Raw genomic sequence first — 15,071 nt, forward strand, 5'->3', positions numbered from 1 at the left:
GTGTGAATGTGAGTGTGAATGGTTGTCTGTGTCTATGTGTCAGCCCTGTGATGACCTGGTGACTTGTCCAGGGTGTACCCCGCCTTTCGCCTGTAGTCAGCTGGGATAGGCTCCAGCTTGCCTGCGACCCTGTAGAACAGGATAAAGCGGCTACAGATAATGAGATGAGATGAGATGAGAAATACATAAATACGAAAGAGTGGCTGGTAGATTTTGGAATCCACCAGCCACAGTGTCAGGTGGATAAAAAAGTTGATTTCCAACTCTGCTACACAGGTACAGAGAGAACATGCAAACTCTGGACAGAAAGGCCCCAGTTGACCACAAGGTTCGAACCCAGAACCTTCCTGCATACATATTAATGACTTTTGACTTATAATGACTTAAAATACTATTTTAAAAAATACATTTATAATGATGGTGTAGTGGTTAACACTGTCACCTCACAGCAAGAGGGTTCTGGGTTCGAGCCCAGTGGCCGATGGAGGCCTTTCTGTGTGGAGTTTACATGTTCTCCCCATGTCTGCGTGGATATCCTCAATCCGGGTGCTCCTGTTTCCCCTACAGTCCAAAGACATGCAGGTTAGGCTAACTGGTGGCTCTAAATTGACCGTAGGTGTGAATGTGAGTGTGAATGGTTGTTTGTCTCTATGTGTCAGCCCTGCGATAACCTGGCAACTTGTCTCCCCTCGAACATTTTGAGAAAAGGGAGCCCATTTGGCGGCATCTGGTGACTTTTAGGAGCATTTTATGTTGGTACTGACATGATCACTTTTTACTGTTAACATGGTTAAAAAGGTTGCTACAACAAGTGGAAGTCTGTGATGCTGTGATTTGCAGCATGGGGTTCACTTGAGCAATAAATAATGGAGTATATAATAATGCTATTTTATTATCTGAACCACTGCCAGAACACCACTAACCAAACGTTTAAATGAGTTCTGTTGCAGTAAAAATCTCATCTCATCTCATCATCTCTAGCCGCTTTATCCTTCTACAGGGTCGCAGGCAAGCTGGAGCCTATCCCAGCTGACTACGGGCGAAAGGCGGGGTACACTCTGGACAAGTCACCAGGTCATCACAGGGCTGACACATAGACACAGACAACCATTCACACTCACATTCACACCTACGGTCAATTTAGAGTCACCAGTTAACCTAACCTGCATGTCTTTGGACTGTGGGGGAAACCGGAGCACCCGGAGGAAACCCACGCGGACACGGGGAGAACATGCAAACTCCGCACAGAAAGGCCCTCGCCGGCCCCGGGGCTCGAACCCAGGACCTTCTTGCTGTGAGGCGACAGTGCTAACCACTACACCACCGTGCCGCCCTGCAGTAAAAATAATAATAATAATAATAATACCCCTCTGCAGACTGCATTTACTGCACAAATGCCACAATCTTGAGTAACACCTTTATACTTAGGCCTACTTAATACTTCAAACACCTTTCAGCAGCTTAACAAAAGCACCTTCGAAAAAACATCATGTTTGAGCAATAATACTGCTACTAGTACACATATGGACGGTGTAAACCATAAAGCACAGGTCTTGAAACAAGCACTAAGTCTGGGGTAATTATACAACACTTGGACATGGTCAGGGGCAGCACGGTGGTGTAGTGGTTAACACTGTCACCTCACAGCAAGAAGGTTCTGGGTTCGAGCCCAGCAGCCGGCAAGGGCCTTTCTGTGTGGAGTTTGCATGTTCTCCCCGTGTCCGCGTGGGTTTCCTCTGGGTGCTCCGGTTTCCCCCACAGTCCAAAGACATGCAGGTTAGGTTAACTGGTGACTCTAAATTGACCGTAGGTGTGAATGTGTGTGTGAATGGTTATCTGTGTCTATGTGTCAGCCCTGTGATGACCTGGCGACTTATCCAGGGTGTACCCCGCCTTTCGCCCGTAGTCAGCTGGGATAGGCTCCAGCTTGCCCGTGACCCTGTAGAACAGGATAAAGCGGCTACAGATGATGGATGGATGAATGGATGGATGTGGTCAGAGAGATCTACTGTGTCAACAACATCTTTGGTTTCACTTCTTTCATCTTCTCTTTCTGGCTCTTCTGTCCTACTCTCATTTAGCTATCAAAAATACAAATCTATGGGGCGCTGAGTGCCATTCGTGCCTCTTTTCGGCATGATTGAAATGTGGACATGTATACCAACTACACAAAAACCATAAACCACGATCTCATCCGTGCATTAAAGCATCAAGGTAGTGCAGCAGCAAAGTGTTTGAGGGTGTTTGTTGTGATTGGGGATTTCTCAGGGGTATTTCTGGTCTGCCTGAGTGAATCATGGTAGCAAACCGGCCCAAAATATTGATTTTCTTTTAAAAAATGCCCCAAACATTGCAAGGTAGAAATCTGATGTGATTTTTCAGCAAGTGTTGGAGCAAAAAAAAAAAGGAAAGAAAAAAAAAGCGTGTCAGCAAATTTAAAGTGTGCCGGCATGAAATTAAAGCGTGTCGGCCCTGACAGGCAAACGCACTCTGCGGAGAACAATGCATAACATTTTAAGTAGCATTAATTTTTTTTTTATTTGGAAACTAATGTTTGGAAATCTGAAATGATTTTGTACTCACTCTATAATGTTGAAGTCCTAAAATAAAAATCTATAACAAAGTTAATGCTAAAAAAAAGGGTGTGTAAGACTTTTGCACAGTACTGTATGTATCTGTATATATCCTGTTTTATTCGTTTCATTTGTTGATCGGACTTCTTGTTTAATTCTCAGTTTCTACATATATAAGCAAGCGCATGAACTGACTTTTCCAAACTCAGGGTGTTAGTAGTGTCTGCTTGCTAAGCTGCTAACCTTACAAACCTTGAGACTCCTCTTCCTGCGTGTTGGATCCTGCCTCCTATACCTGAGCAGCATGTCTCTCTCCTAAGAGGTCAGAAAAACAGGAATTACAACCCAAAATATGAATTCATGACCATAATTTATATGAAGAATTCATTTCGTGCAAATGAATCATATTTAGCTACTAACATGATGGGATTCTTATTCATGAAATAAACATTGTTAGATCACTAATAAAAGAACCTATGACCACATGGACCTACAAAATCAAACAATCAAAACAAAGCTGATCCAGTGTTTCAGAACACAAGGGATGTATTGCATGATTTATACTAAAAATACTACTACTACTACTACTAGGACTAATAATAATAATAATAGGGCGGCACGGTGGTGTAGCGGTTAGCGCTGTCGCCTCACAGTAAGAAGGTCCGGGTTCGAGCCCCGTGGCCGGCGAGGGCCTTTCTGTGCGGAGTTTGCATGTTCTCCCCGTGTCCGCGTGGGTTTCCTCCAGGTGCTCCGGTTTCCCCCACAGTCCAAAGACATGCAGGTTAGGTTAACTGGTGACTCTAAATTGACCGTAGGTGTGAATGTGAGTGTGAATGGTTGTCTGTGTCTATGTGTCAGCCCTGTGATGACCTGGCGACTTGTCCAGGGTGTACCCCGCCTTTCGCCCGTAGTCAGCTGGGATAGGCTCCAGCTTGCCCGCGACCCTGTAGAACAGGATAAAGCGGCTAGAGATAATGAGATCAGATGAGATGAATAATAATAATAATAATAATAAATGAGCATTCTGTTGTCCCTGACTCACTCAAATAGTTAACATGGATATTTGTCATGCAAATGTTATTCATCCTTTGAGAAAAGACAGGAGGTGTATAATATCCATAGTGAATTCATTAGCGATGATATTTTTGGCTTCAAACTATAAATTTTGGTGCTCATGTCAATGGAAGACAATTAAAAATGAAAAAAAACAAGGTTTGGTTCCTGTAATATGCTGTATTACTGTGCGAATGTACCTGATTTACATTATACTGAAGTGCAGATGATCTAATTCAAAATTTCCACCTGGAGTGATGCAGTTTAAAGGCCAACTAAGATGAAAATTACCCTACCTGTTTTTCTTATTTTAAACAAACAAATAGTTGTTTTCAACCACATAAGCGCCCATTTTCTGACTGTTTACGATAGTAAACGATTTTAGTTAGCCAGTTACTTTCACATATTTTACTAGGGGGGGGTTGTTATTTTAAGAATTTTGACTTCTCCATGTTTTACCCCCCTAGAAATATGGAGATGGTCCATCTATGTGGGAAAATGTCAAATTTTATTAAATTGAACCTTGCTAACCCCCCTGTACATACCCTCTGAAAGTTTCCATTCTTACAATATGACAAAATACATTACAGTGCTGTTTGATATTAGAATGCTGCTTTTTTTAATGTGTTTTACAGTTATCGATGAATGCGAACCTCTTCAGGTATGCCACTAGGTACGACTACAACATTTTCAGGGCAGATGATCATTATTTTAAGGTAATAAGCTTAGTGGTAAGTAACCTTACATTCAAGTAAATTAAACGTATGGTAATTCTGCTCTTTTTCAGCAAGTTTTAAAGTTATTGATGAATGTCACACTCTTCAGTAATACCTCAAATATGAACTATTTTTAAGCACAGAGGATCATTACTTAAGGTTACTAATTTAGTTTTAAGAACCAGTATGCACAAATGATTCATATCTGAATTATATCTCCCAATGTATTAAATAGTCATTATTTGTATTCTTGCAGGTAAATAATGGCTTCTGTTGCAACACGGTCAAAAGCTAAGAAGATACTAGGTGTAGTAGAGTACATAGAGCAGGCTGAGTTCCCTTCTGGGATGCTTCAAACAGGGAAGGACATCATTCAGAAGATGCTCTATCTGCTGCGGCCGAAGCGTGCTGGTCAAGCACAGAGATCCAGGGATGCTACTGCTCAGTTGCTGGCAGAACTTGTTCAAGAGCACTGGCTATTTTGTAACTTATACGCCATCCACACCAGACATATAAAGAAGCGTATCTTGAAACTTTATGGAGAATTTGTTCCTCTGATTCAAACCCGTAAACAGAGACAAAATGAGGGTTTCTAACAACTCTTTTTGTGAGAAATAAATGTTATATTTAAGAATTATTTCCATTAAGGAATGCTTATATTAGTGAAAAAGGCAGTTTTTGACTATTTGGAGGGGTTATTAACTTCAGAGGGTATGTACAGGGCGGCACGGTGGTGTAGTGGGTAGCGCTGTCGCCTCACAGCAAGAAGGTCCTGGGTTCGAGCCCCGGGGCCGGCGAGGGCCTTTCTGTGTGGAGTTTGCATGTTCTCCCCGTGTCCGCATGGGTTTCCTCCGGGTGCTCCGGTTTCCCCCACAGTCCAAAGACATGCAGGTTAGGTTAACTGGTGACTCTAAAATTTGAGTGTGAATGGTTGTCTGTGTCTATGTGTCAGCCCTGTGATGACCTGGCAACTTGTCCAGGGTGTACCCCACCTTTTGCCCATAGTCAGCTGGGATAGGCTCCAGCTTGCCTGCGACCCTGTAGAAGGATAAAGCGGCTACAGATAATGAGATGAGATGAGATGGGTATGTACAGGGGGGGTAGCATTTTTCAGTTGGCCAAATATTGGTATTTCCATACTTAGATAGATCATCTCCATATTTTGGAGGGGGTAGAACAAAATTTTTGGTCTAACACCCCCCCCCCCCACACACACACACACACACAATTTTATATGCTATTGCTGCTCGGTTGATGATCGGAAATGTTTGTAAGCTCCCGACAGGTGACGTCACTCACAGTACACAGCCATATTTGAGAGAAGAGAGAACAGGGAGGATCATTTGCGTCCGTATTTTTTAAGATTATTTGAGGTAATGGTTGGTTCCAGGTGTTGTATGGGAGTGTAGCGTAGAATATCCCAGCCAAGTTATTTAAGTTGGGTTTTTTTTACGTTCGTTAATCCAGGGATGCCACCACTTCCTACCACTATGCTCTCGACTCATTCATAAAAAACTTCCTCATCAAGACGTCACCAGGCTAACCTACCATAATTACCATGGTAGACAGACCAACCCCCATGGCAACGCAGAAAGAGGGTAAACAAACACTGATCCTGTGTCCGAAATTGCTCCCTACTCACTATAGATAGTTTTCACTGACGTCACGGCATTCCGGGGAACGCCCTCCAGCCGCCATCTTGTGGGGCAAACAGAACGGACCATCGCCATTACCGGCTACGTTATCTCGGACGAATTTATGAAGTTATATAGTCAGTTTTCTAAAATAAAGATCAATGTTGGCAAAATCAAGCAAACAGAAGTATATAGATACATTAAACGACATCTCACGACAACGGTATGCAGCCAAACTGGCCTTGATTGGGGGAACTGACCCCTACGAAGTGGACAAAGATGCATTTTCAAGTGACTATGCAGGGCTGCCAAAGCCTGAAACTGCCAAAGCCTGCTCCAAAGCGTGAAACTGACTTCATCAAACTTTAAAGGCTGTCTGATATATACAACTTTATATATTCACAGCGCGCCTTTTGTCGGATGCCGCCTTTTTCACGGTTGAATCGCGCAGATCCGATTTTTTTTTTTTTGGGGGGGGGGGGGGCGTTGGAGTGTCTGATTATAATTTCAAAGTGTAAATTCTGTATTAAAATTACTAAATAAGCAAATCCGTTACAGTCCATGAAACAGGAAATATAAGGATGAGAAAAAAACAGTTTAAATCGGAAAGCTGCGCACATTTGCGCAGTCCTGCACACCGCTCGGGTTGCGCAAATGTGCGCAGCTTTCCGATTTAAACTGTTTTTTTCTCATCCTTATACTTCCTGTTTCATGGACTGTAACAGATTTGCTTATTTAGTAATTTTAATACAGAATTTACTTTGAAATTATAATCAGACACTCCAATGCCCCCCCTAAAAAAAAAATCGGATCTGCGCGATTCAGGTGGCATCCGCCAAAAGGCGCGCTGTTTGCATCCCAAACACAAATCAAATCATACAGAATAGACCTGAAATGTTTTTCGAAAATGACCCTTGCGTGAGTCAAGTGACAAGTTTCAAATAGAAACGTGACAAACGAGCGATATTAAGTGTACATTACAATGTAAACGTACACTCAGCGGTTCCAGTTAGGCATTCTCCAGAGATTGTTCACATGATGTTTTGGTTTCCAAAAACAAACTTAAACACAATTGATTGTTTATTTAAACAACTTACCACTTATAAAATGATCGGAGCAGACTTTGCTGTGTTTGGAAGGCTGATAATCCTTGCGGTTGATTCTCGCAAGCCATAGATTTCTCCTTTGTATGCCGAGTTTGTTTGCTCGCCTTCGTGCTCCCGTACAGTGGGAATTCCATAAAAGCTCCGCTTGACTTCATCGTCTGACCTATTACGACAGCTGTGAATACAACAGGTGTGCACCATTGCTAGCTTTAAATAGCCTGCTTGGGTTCTTTTGAAGACTTTGTACTCGCGCGTTACAATGTGTGCTCAGTCACCCGTACGGTAAGCTTGACCCGCAAGATGGCCGCCACTAGGGAATCCCCGACTCTGTGACATCCGAAACCTTAGTGAAGATTATTTACACCCTATATAGTGCACTCAAAGTATCCCACAATGCATCACGAAAAGTAGTATACAACGATGGTCACTACCCAAAGCAATATATCCCATCATGCATTGCAGTTGCGCTGAAAGAAATCAAATTAAAAGTCTCAAATTTGAAGAAAGTATTCAGCCTTGATTTAAAAGAACTGAAAGATGCAGGTACTTTGTATTTATTAATGTGGGAAATACGCTCAGTATAAATATGTATTTATCACAAAAATACATGCATGTACAGTATTTATTATTTTAAAAACCCACCAGCTGACTGATCTGGTACGTTTTAATTGTGCGACAGTAATGACGTAAATACCAGCACGACGGACTAGTGTCCAAAAGCGTTTTTTTTTTTCATTTTACCAATGAGCTCACTATATAGTCCTCTATATAGTAATTCCCTAGATAGGGAATAGTGAACGAGTGAGTGAGGACATAGGGTCAGCATTTGTTTACCCCCTTTCTGCGTTGCTACGGGGGTTGGACTGTCTACCACGGTAATTACGATAGGTTAGCCTGGTGACGTTTTGATGTGGAAGTTTTTTTATGAATGTGTCAAGAGTGCAGTGATAGGAAGTAGTGGCACCCCTGGATTAACAAACATAAAAGAAAAAAAAACTTAAATAACTTTAACCTGGCTGGGATATTCTACGCTACACTCCCACACAACGCCTGGATCCAACCATTACCTCAAATAATCTTAAAAAATATGTATGCAAACGATCTTCACTGTTCTCTCTTCTCTCAAATATGGCCGTGTACTGTAAGTGACATCACACTTTATGGAAACCATTCGGAAAGCACCTCGGGTGTAGTGGACCTTTAAGCTACTAAGCCAACCATAACTAACTACAAGTCCATTTCCACTCAGAAATTTCATTCGTAATAACCATCAGGACTGTGTCCACACAACAGTGCAGTTATAAATACACCAAAGATGTAATGAAAATAGATTTGGGCCAGATCACACAAACCACTTCAGGATGTTTGAGACACATTTTAGCCAAATGTTACACAAGTTTAAATACATCTATGTTTCCAAGCAACTTTAGACAACCAAAACCACTTACAACACATGACGTAACCAACAAGTGGGACATATCGTAACTGGTAAAGTTAGGCTACGTTCACACTGCAGGCTGAGGTGACTCAAATCCGATCTTTTCGCCCATATGTGACCTGTATCCGATCTTTTATTGACAATATGAACGACACAGATCCGATTTTTTCAAATCCGACCCAGGCCGTTTGGATATGTGGTCCTAATTCCGATTCCTATCCGCTCTTTTCATATGCGACTTCAGTCTGAACCGCCAGGTCGCATTCATCCGACTTACACGTCATCAACAAGCCACAAACGTCACTATTCTGCGCTGAAGTAGGCGGCGGGTCTCTCAAAAAAAGTTACAACAACATGGCGCATAATCACGGGCGCAGATAGAGGGTGGGACTCGTCCCACCCAGATTTAAATTCACCTCGCTCGGTCCCCCCCACTTATAGGGAGGAAAAAATGTCTATGCTGTCTTTCTTTGCATAAGGCAAACCTCACGGAAAAATCAAAAGACTAATTACCATTCGGTTTATTGAGGTGCACAGCAGTGTATACATAGTTGCAACAACTCACATAAAACAAAACAAAGACTGATATTCGATTGGTTGAGCTGCGCAGACTGCACAGGTTGCGAGCTCGAGCTTGGTTGCTATGGTAACCTACAACAAGTTTGACAGGCATATTGGGGTTGGTTTGCTGGCAGCTTTGTCCCCCCCCAGTTTTTTGTCCCCCCCAGTTCAAAAAACGTATCTGCGCCCCTGCGCATGACATCAATGCGAGGGACGCTTCGGGCTGTGAAGGTTCAGAATCTTCTCAATGGAAGGACGCAGAGGTTAGGGAGCTGATTTCCATTTGGGGGGATACAGCTATTCAAGCTAGATTGGATGGGTCATACCGCAACCGGGCGGTTTACTTCCGTAAACACTGGCCATGCTCACTGCGTGTGACGTTGTCGTATCCTGCAATGCGCATGCGGAACACTTTTATGTCGCTTTTTGTTCATACTGAGGATCACATACAAGTCGCATATATTTGTTAATGTGAACAACCTCATAAAAAAATCGGATTTCACAAAAAAATCGGAATTGAGCATTAAGCCTTGCAGTGTGAACGTAGCGTTAGTCCCTAAATCTGTGTTTTAAGAGATGTAAAGATAATGCTACACAGAATTCTTGACTGACTTTTACATAAAACAGTACAAAAGAACACAGGGTGAAGATGGTCAAGTGTTATGAGTTGATTCACATCAGACTTTAACTCAGCTAACAACTACTTACTGTTTCTGTACTCATTCCTGGTTCTAAAACATCTCGACTTTACTTGAGGTTTTCTTTCATCATTATATCTGACTCACTACATTACAGAAAAATTACTACTTTTGACTCAATATATCTTCTAGCGCTGCAGTACATTTCTCTATCATCACATAATTGTCAAGTCATAAAGTGAATTTTTAGCATCAGACAGCTTCAAGGAGTCGATGTTCCTAACAAACCTAAACTTTAATACATCTGACAACATGACACTGACTATCTAACACTGCTCACACTTTGCATTTATCAAGGTATTATTATCATCACATAGCTAATATGTGAGAGATTATTGTTAATCAGCCTTAGCTAGTGTTGTTGGTCATCTCTTGGTTCCTTGGTGAAAGAGGCACTAAACAAGGTCCGTAAGCTGTACATCAATGCTCCAACCATTTTAAATAATTAAGCACAGCTGAACGTGTACAACCTCAATTCCAAAAAAAGTTGGGACGCTGTGTAAACTGTAAATAAAAACAGAATATGAGAATTTGCAAATCATGGAAACCCTATATTTCACTGAAAATAGTACAAAGACAGCATATCAAATGTTAAAACTGAGGCATTTTATTGTTTTTTTTTTTAAATATATGCTCATTTTGAATTTAATGCCAACAATATGTTTCAGAAAGTTGGAACAGGGGCATGTTTACCGCTGTGTTGCGTCACCTCTACTTTTAACAACACTCTGTAAACATTTGGGAACTGATGAGACCAGGACAGGTCTGGGCTGTAGGCAGGCCAGTTTAGCACCCAGACTTTTTTACTCTTTTACTATGGAGCCATACAGTTTTAATATGTGCAGAAAGCGGTTTGGCATTGTCTTGCTGAAAGAAGAAAGGCCTTCCCTGAAAAAGATTGTCTGGATGGCAGCATATTGCTCTGAAAAGTGTATATATCATTCAGCATTAATGATGCCTTCCCAAATGTACAAGCTACCCATGTCATGTGCACTAATACACCCTCATACCATCACAGATGCTGGCTTTTAAACTGTGCACTGATAACAAGCCAGATGGTCCCTCTCCTCTTTAGCCTGGAGGACGTGGTGTCCATGATTTCTAAAATGAATTTCTACTTTTGATTCGTCAGACCTCGGGACAATTTTCCACTTCGCCTCAGTCCATTGTAAAAGAGCTCAGGCCCAGAGAAGGTGGTGGTGCTTATGGATATTGTTTATATCTGGTTTTAACTTGCATTTGTGGATGCAGTAATGAACTGTTTTCACAGACAATGGTTTTCTGATGTATTCCTGAGCTCAGACAGTGAGTTCCACTACAGACACGGGTCTGCTTTTAATGCAGTGTCTCCTGAGGGCCTGAAGATCACAGGCATCCAATGTCAGTTTTCAGCCTTGTCTCTGGCATACAGAGATTTCCCCAGATTCTCTGAATCTTTTAATGATATTATGTACCATCAATGATGTGATCCACAAATTCTTTGCAATTTTACATTGAGGAACGTTATTTTGAAATTGCTGCACTGTTTGCCCACGCAGTCTTCCACAGAGCGGTGAACCCCTCACCATCTTTACTTCTGAGAGACTCCGCCTCTCTGCGATGCTCTTTTTTATAGCCAATCATGTTACTGACCTGTTGCCAATTGACCAAATTAGTTTTTTTAGCACAACTTTTTCAGCCGGCGGCACGGTGGTGTAGTGGGTAGCGCTGTCGCATCACAGCAAGAAGGTCCTGGGTTCGAGCCCCGTGGCCGCTGAGGGCCTTTCTGTGCGGAGTTTGCATGTTCTCCCCGTGTCCGCGTGGGTTTCCTCCGGGTGCTCCGGTTTCCCCCACAGTCCAAAAACATGCAGGTTAGGCTAACTGGTGACTCTAAATTGACCGTGAGTGTGAATGGTTGTCTGTGTCTATGTGTCAGCCCTGTGATGACCTGGCGACTTGTCCAGAGTGTACCCCGCCTTTCGCCCGTAGTCAGCTGGGATAGGCTCCAGCTTGCCTGTGACCCTGTAGAAGGATAAAGCGTCTAGAGATAATGAGATGAGATGAACTTTTTCAGCCTTTTGTTGCCCCGTCCCAACTTTTCTGAAATGTGTTGCTGATATCAAATTCAAAATGAGCATATATTTTTCAAAAAACAATAAAATTTCTCAGTTTCAACATTTGATATGTTGTCTTTGTACTATTTTCAATGAAATACAGGGTTTCTATGATTTGCAAATCTTCACATTCTTTTTTTATTCATGTTTTACACAGTGTCCCAACTTTTTTGGAATTGGGGTCGTACACGATAAGGCTAAAAGTATGTGGACACGAGGCCATCCCACTTGTAAGTGCTTTTTGAATATCCCATTGCAGATTTAGTCCCCTTTTACTGTTATAATAACATCCACTCTTCTGAGAAGGCATCCTACTAACATTTGGAGTATGGTTGTGGAAATTTTTGCTCATGAATAAAACAATGAACATGTTGACATGACAGAACTTACTATTACACTCTTTACATATCCGGCAGTTTCAAGTGCCTGAAAAATAAAAAAAAAATAAAAAGCACCAAATTATTATCCAGGACAAGTTAAGTAAGACATATGACCTGATAAAGATAAAAAAAATCTCAAGCTCTCTTTATCTTTGGAATTAATATCATGGACATGATGTTTATTGCCACCACAATGTTTATGCTCTATGCTAATACATTTCACTAGCTGTAATTGCTGACCTGCAACATGTCACGGCTGGCTGAAAGCAAATTGGAGATAGTCCTTGAGGGGCGTTTGTGTGCGAATGGGCGCAAGCAGGAGGGATAACAGAAGGCTGTACCTTAGACAAATCGTCAATGATGTTTTGCTGCTCAAGGACCTGCAGACGCAAGAACTCCATCTCCCTTTCCTCATGGCTCTGGTCCAGGTCATTCAGCGAGCTCGGCCTGCGCAGAGTCCCCACCTTCTCACGCTGACAGACACAACACACTGCAGTAAGCAACTAATGCACACCATACCATATACTATACCGCTGTTAGCTTCACAGTATCCACTCGTCTCTATTACATAGCACACTATTAGATTAGCTTGGCACTTCTACCTCACTGTTAGTTTAGCACTGGTCATTATTTTTAAGGTATGTCAGGCTAATCTTCCCTCTGCATCATTAACAACGTAAAATACAGTGTCAAGCATGTTGCATGTTGTATCACTACATACAGATATTAGAGATAATATTAAGGAAAAGGTAGTTTTAACCTTTGTTCCAGCATTTAATGCTTATCACATTGTGTTATCAGTCATCTCATCTCATCTCATTATCTCTAGCCGCTTTATCCTGCAAAAGTTTGGGCACCTGACATGGTCAGTACTTAGTAACATCCCCTTTGTCAAGTATCACAGCTTGTAAACACTTTTTGTAGCCAGCTAATAATCTTTCAGCTCTTACCTGGGGGATTTACATCTTTGCAAAAGGCTTCCAGTTCTACAAGTTTCTTGGGCTGTCTTGCATGCGCTGCTCTTTTGAGATCTATCCACAGATTTTCAATGAAGTTTAGGTCAGGGGACTGTGAGGGCCCGGGCAAAACCTTCAGCTTGGGCCTCTTGAGGTATTCCATTGTAGAGTTTGAGGTGTGTTTTGGATCATCATCTTCCTGTAGGACCCATCCTCTTTTTAACTTCAACTTTTTTACAGATGGTGTGATGTTTGCTTCCAGAATTTGCTGGTATTTATTCGAATCCATGCTTCCCTCGACCAATGAAATGTGCCCTGTGCCACTGGCTGCAACACAACCCCAAAGCATGATCGATCCACACCCATGCTTCAGAGTTGGAGAGGTGTTCTTTTCCTGGAATTTGGCACCCTTTTTTCTCCAAACATACCTTTGCACATTGTGGCCAAAAAGTTCTATTTTGATTTCCTCAGTCCACAGGACTTGTTTCCAAAATGCATCAGGCTTATTTAGATGTTCATTTGCAAACTTCAGATGCTGAATTTTGTGGCTAGGATGCAGGAACAGTTTTCTTCTGATGACTTTCTCATGAAGGTCATATTTGTTCATAGACTGGTACCAAAATCCAGAATTGTGACACCCAAAGGCATTTTTGAGACAAAGTCGGCAAACAGTCTTATTTTGTCAATTTGGGTGTGCCGAATTCAAATCTGCAATATGCCGAGCAACAAAGAAAAAAACTCTCATATATACTAACCCTGATTAAGCTGTATACCCTGTATGCCCCCACATTTTGTATGCTGCTGAATCTGTCCTTTTTTCAGTAGCTTTGTATAAACAATAACCGCTAAATGTAATGCAATGTTATGTAAGGTGATCGCCTAGGCATTCTCATTGTGAAAAGTAAGTCACATGTACATGGACTGGCATTTAATGTTGCATTTGTTCCTTTCTATTTGTTTTTTGTCTGTTCATATTCTTTTTGGGGGAGTAAAGTCAGTTTAAAAATGCCGTTAAATGCGTAGGCCTATAGGCCAAGTTTAATGACCTTGAGGTTATCAAAGGTCATATGTCGTTTTACAAATGAAAAATGAATTCAGCACCCAAACATTTAACAAACAAGGCCATTTGCTAACTTCATTAATCATTTTAGTACATTTCATTCCTTAGAAAGCTGAGAAACTGGGTTCAGCTGAGACGTTTACAGGCCCAAAGTTCAATGACCTCTAGAGGTCAACAGAGGTCAGATAGAGCTCGGCATATTGCAGATTTGAATTCAGCACACCCAGATTGACAAAATAAGACTGTTTGCTGACTTTGTCTCAAAAATGCCTTTAACTCCTTATATAAGCACTTTTTTGGATTTTGGTACCAGTCTATCAGGTGTTGCTGCACAGTAGAACAGTAGGTCTGCTAAATCTTTCTGAAGGTCTTTTGCAGTCAAAGGGTTTTTTATTTGCCTTTCTAGCAATCCAACGAGCAGTTCTTTCAGAAAGTTTTCATCTTCCAGACCTCAGCTTGATCTCCACTGTTTCTGTTAACTGCCATTTTTAATAACATTACAATCTGAGGATACGGTTACCTGAAAACACTTTGCTACGTTCTTGTAGCCTTCTTCTGCTTTGTGAGCATCAATTATTTTATTATTCAGAATGCGAGGGAGTTGCTTAGAGGAGCCCATGGCTGTTGATTTTCGGGACAAATTTGAGGAGTCAGAGAATTTATACAGCTTTGAAATCTGCATCATCTGACCTTTCCTAACGAAGAATTTGAACAAGCCACAGCTCAATAAGCTAATTAAGGTCTGGAACCTTGGTAAAAGTTACCTGAGAACTCAAATGTATTGGCGTGCCCAAACTTTTGCA

The 15,071-nt window shown here is 41.7% G+C and overlaps 1 protein-coding gene across 19 annotated transcripts in view; it reads right to left on the bottom strand.

Annotated features, from left to right (window-relative positions):
• Positions 1-15,071, bottom strand: part of jakmip3 (Janus kinase and microtubule interacting protein 3) — a 151,688-nt gene that overhangs the window by 41,771 nt on the left and 94,846 nt on the right. For 18 of the 19 annotated variants that reach the window (XM_060939067.1, XM_060939063.1, XM_060939065.1 and 15 more), the window contains 3 exons: positions 12,594-12,725; positions 12,263-12,298; positions 2,817-2,888 (listed from right to left, as the gene is read on the bottom strand). In XM_060939067.1, coding sequence (XP_060795050.1) covers positions 2,817-2,888; positions 12,263-12,298; positions 12,594-12,725 — 240 coding nt within the window. The remainder of the gene's footprint in view (positions 1-2,816; positions 2,889-12,262; positions 12,299-12,593; positions 12,726-15,071) is intronic. The other variant, XM_060939057.1, reaches the window with a different exon arrangement.

The sequence above is a fragment of the Neoarius graeffei genome, chromosome 14 (genome assembly GCF_027579695.1).
Source record: "Neoarius graeffei isolate fNeoGra1 chromosome 14, fNeoGra1.pri, whole genome shotgun sequence".
NCBI classification, from domain to species: Eukaryota; Metazoa; Chordata; class Actinopteri; order Siluriformes; family Ariidae; genus Neoarius; species Neoarius graeffei.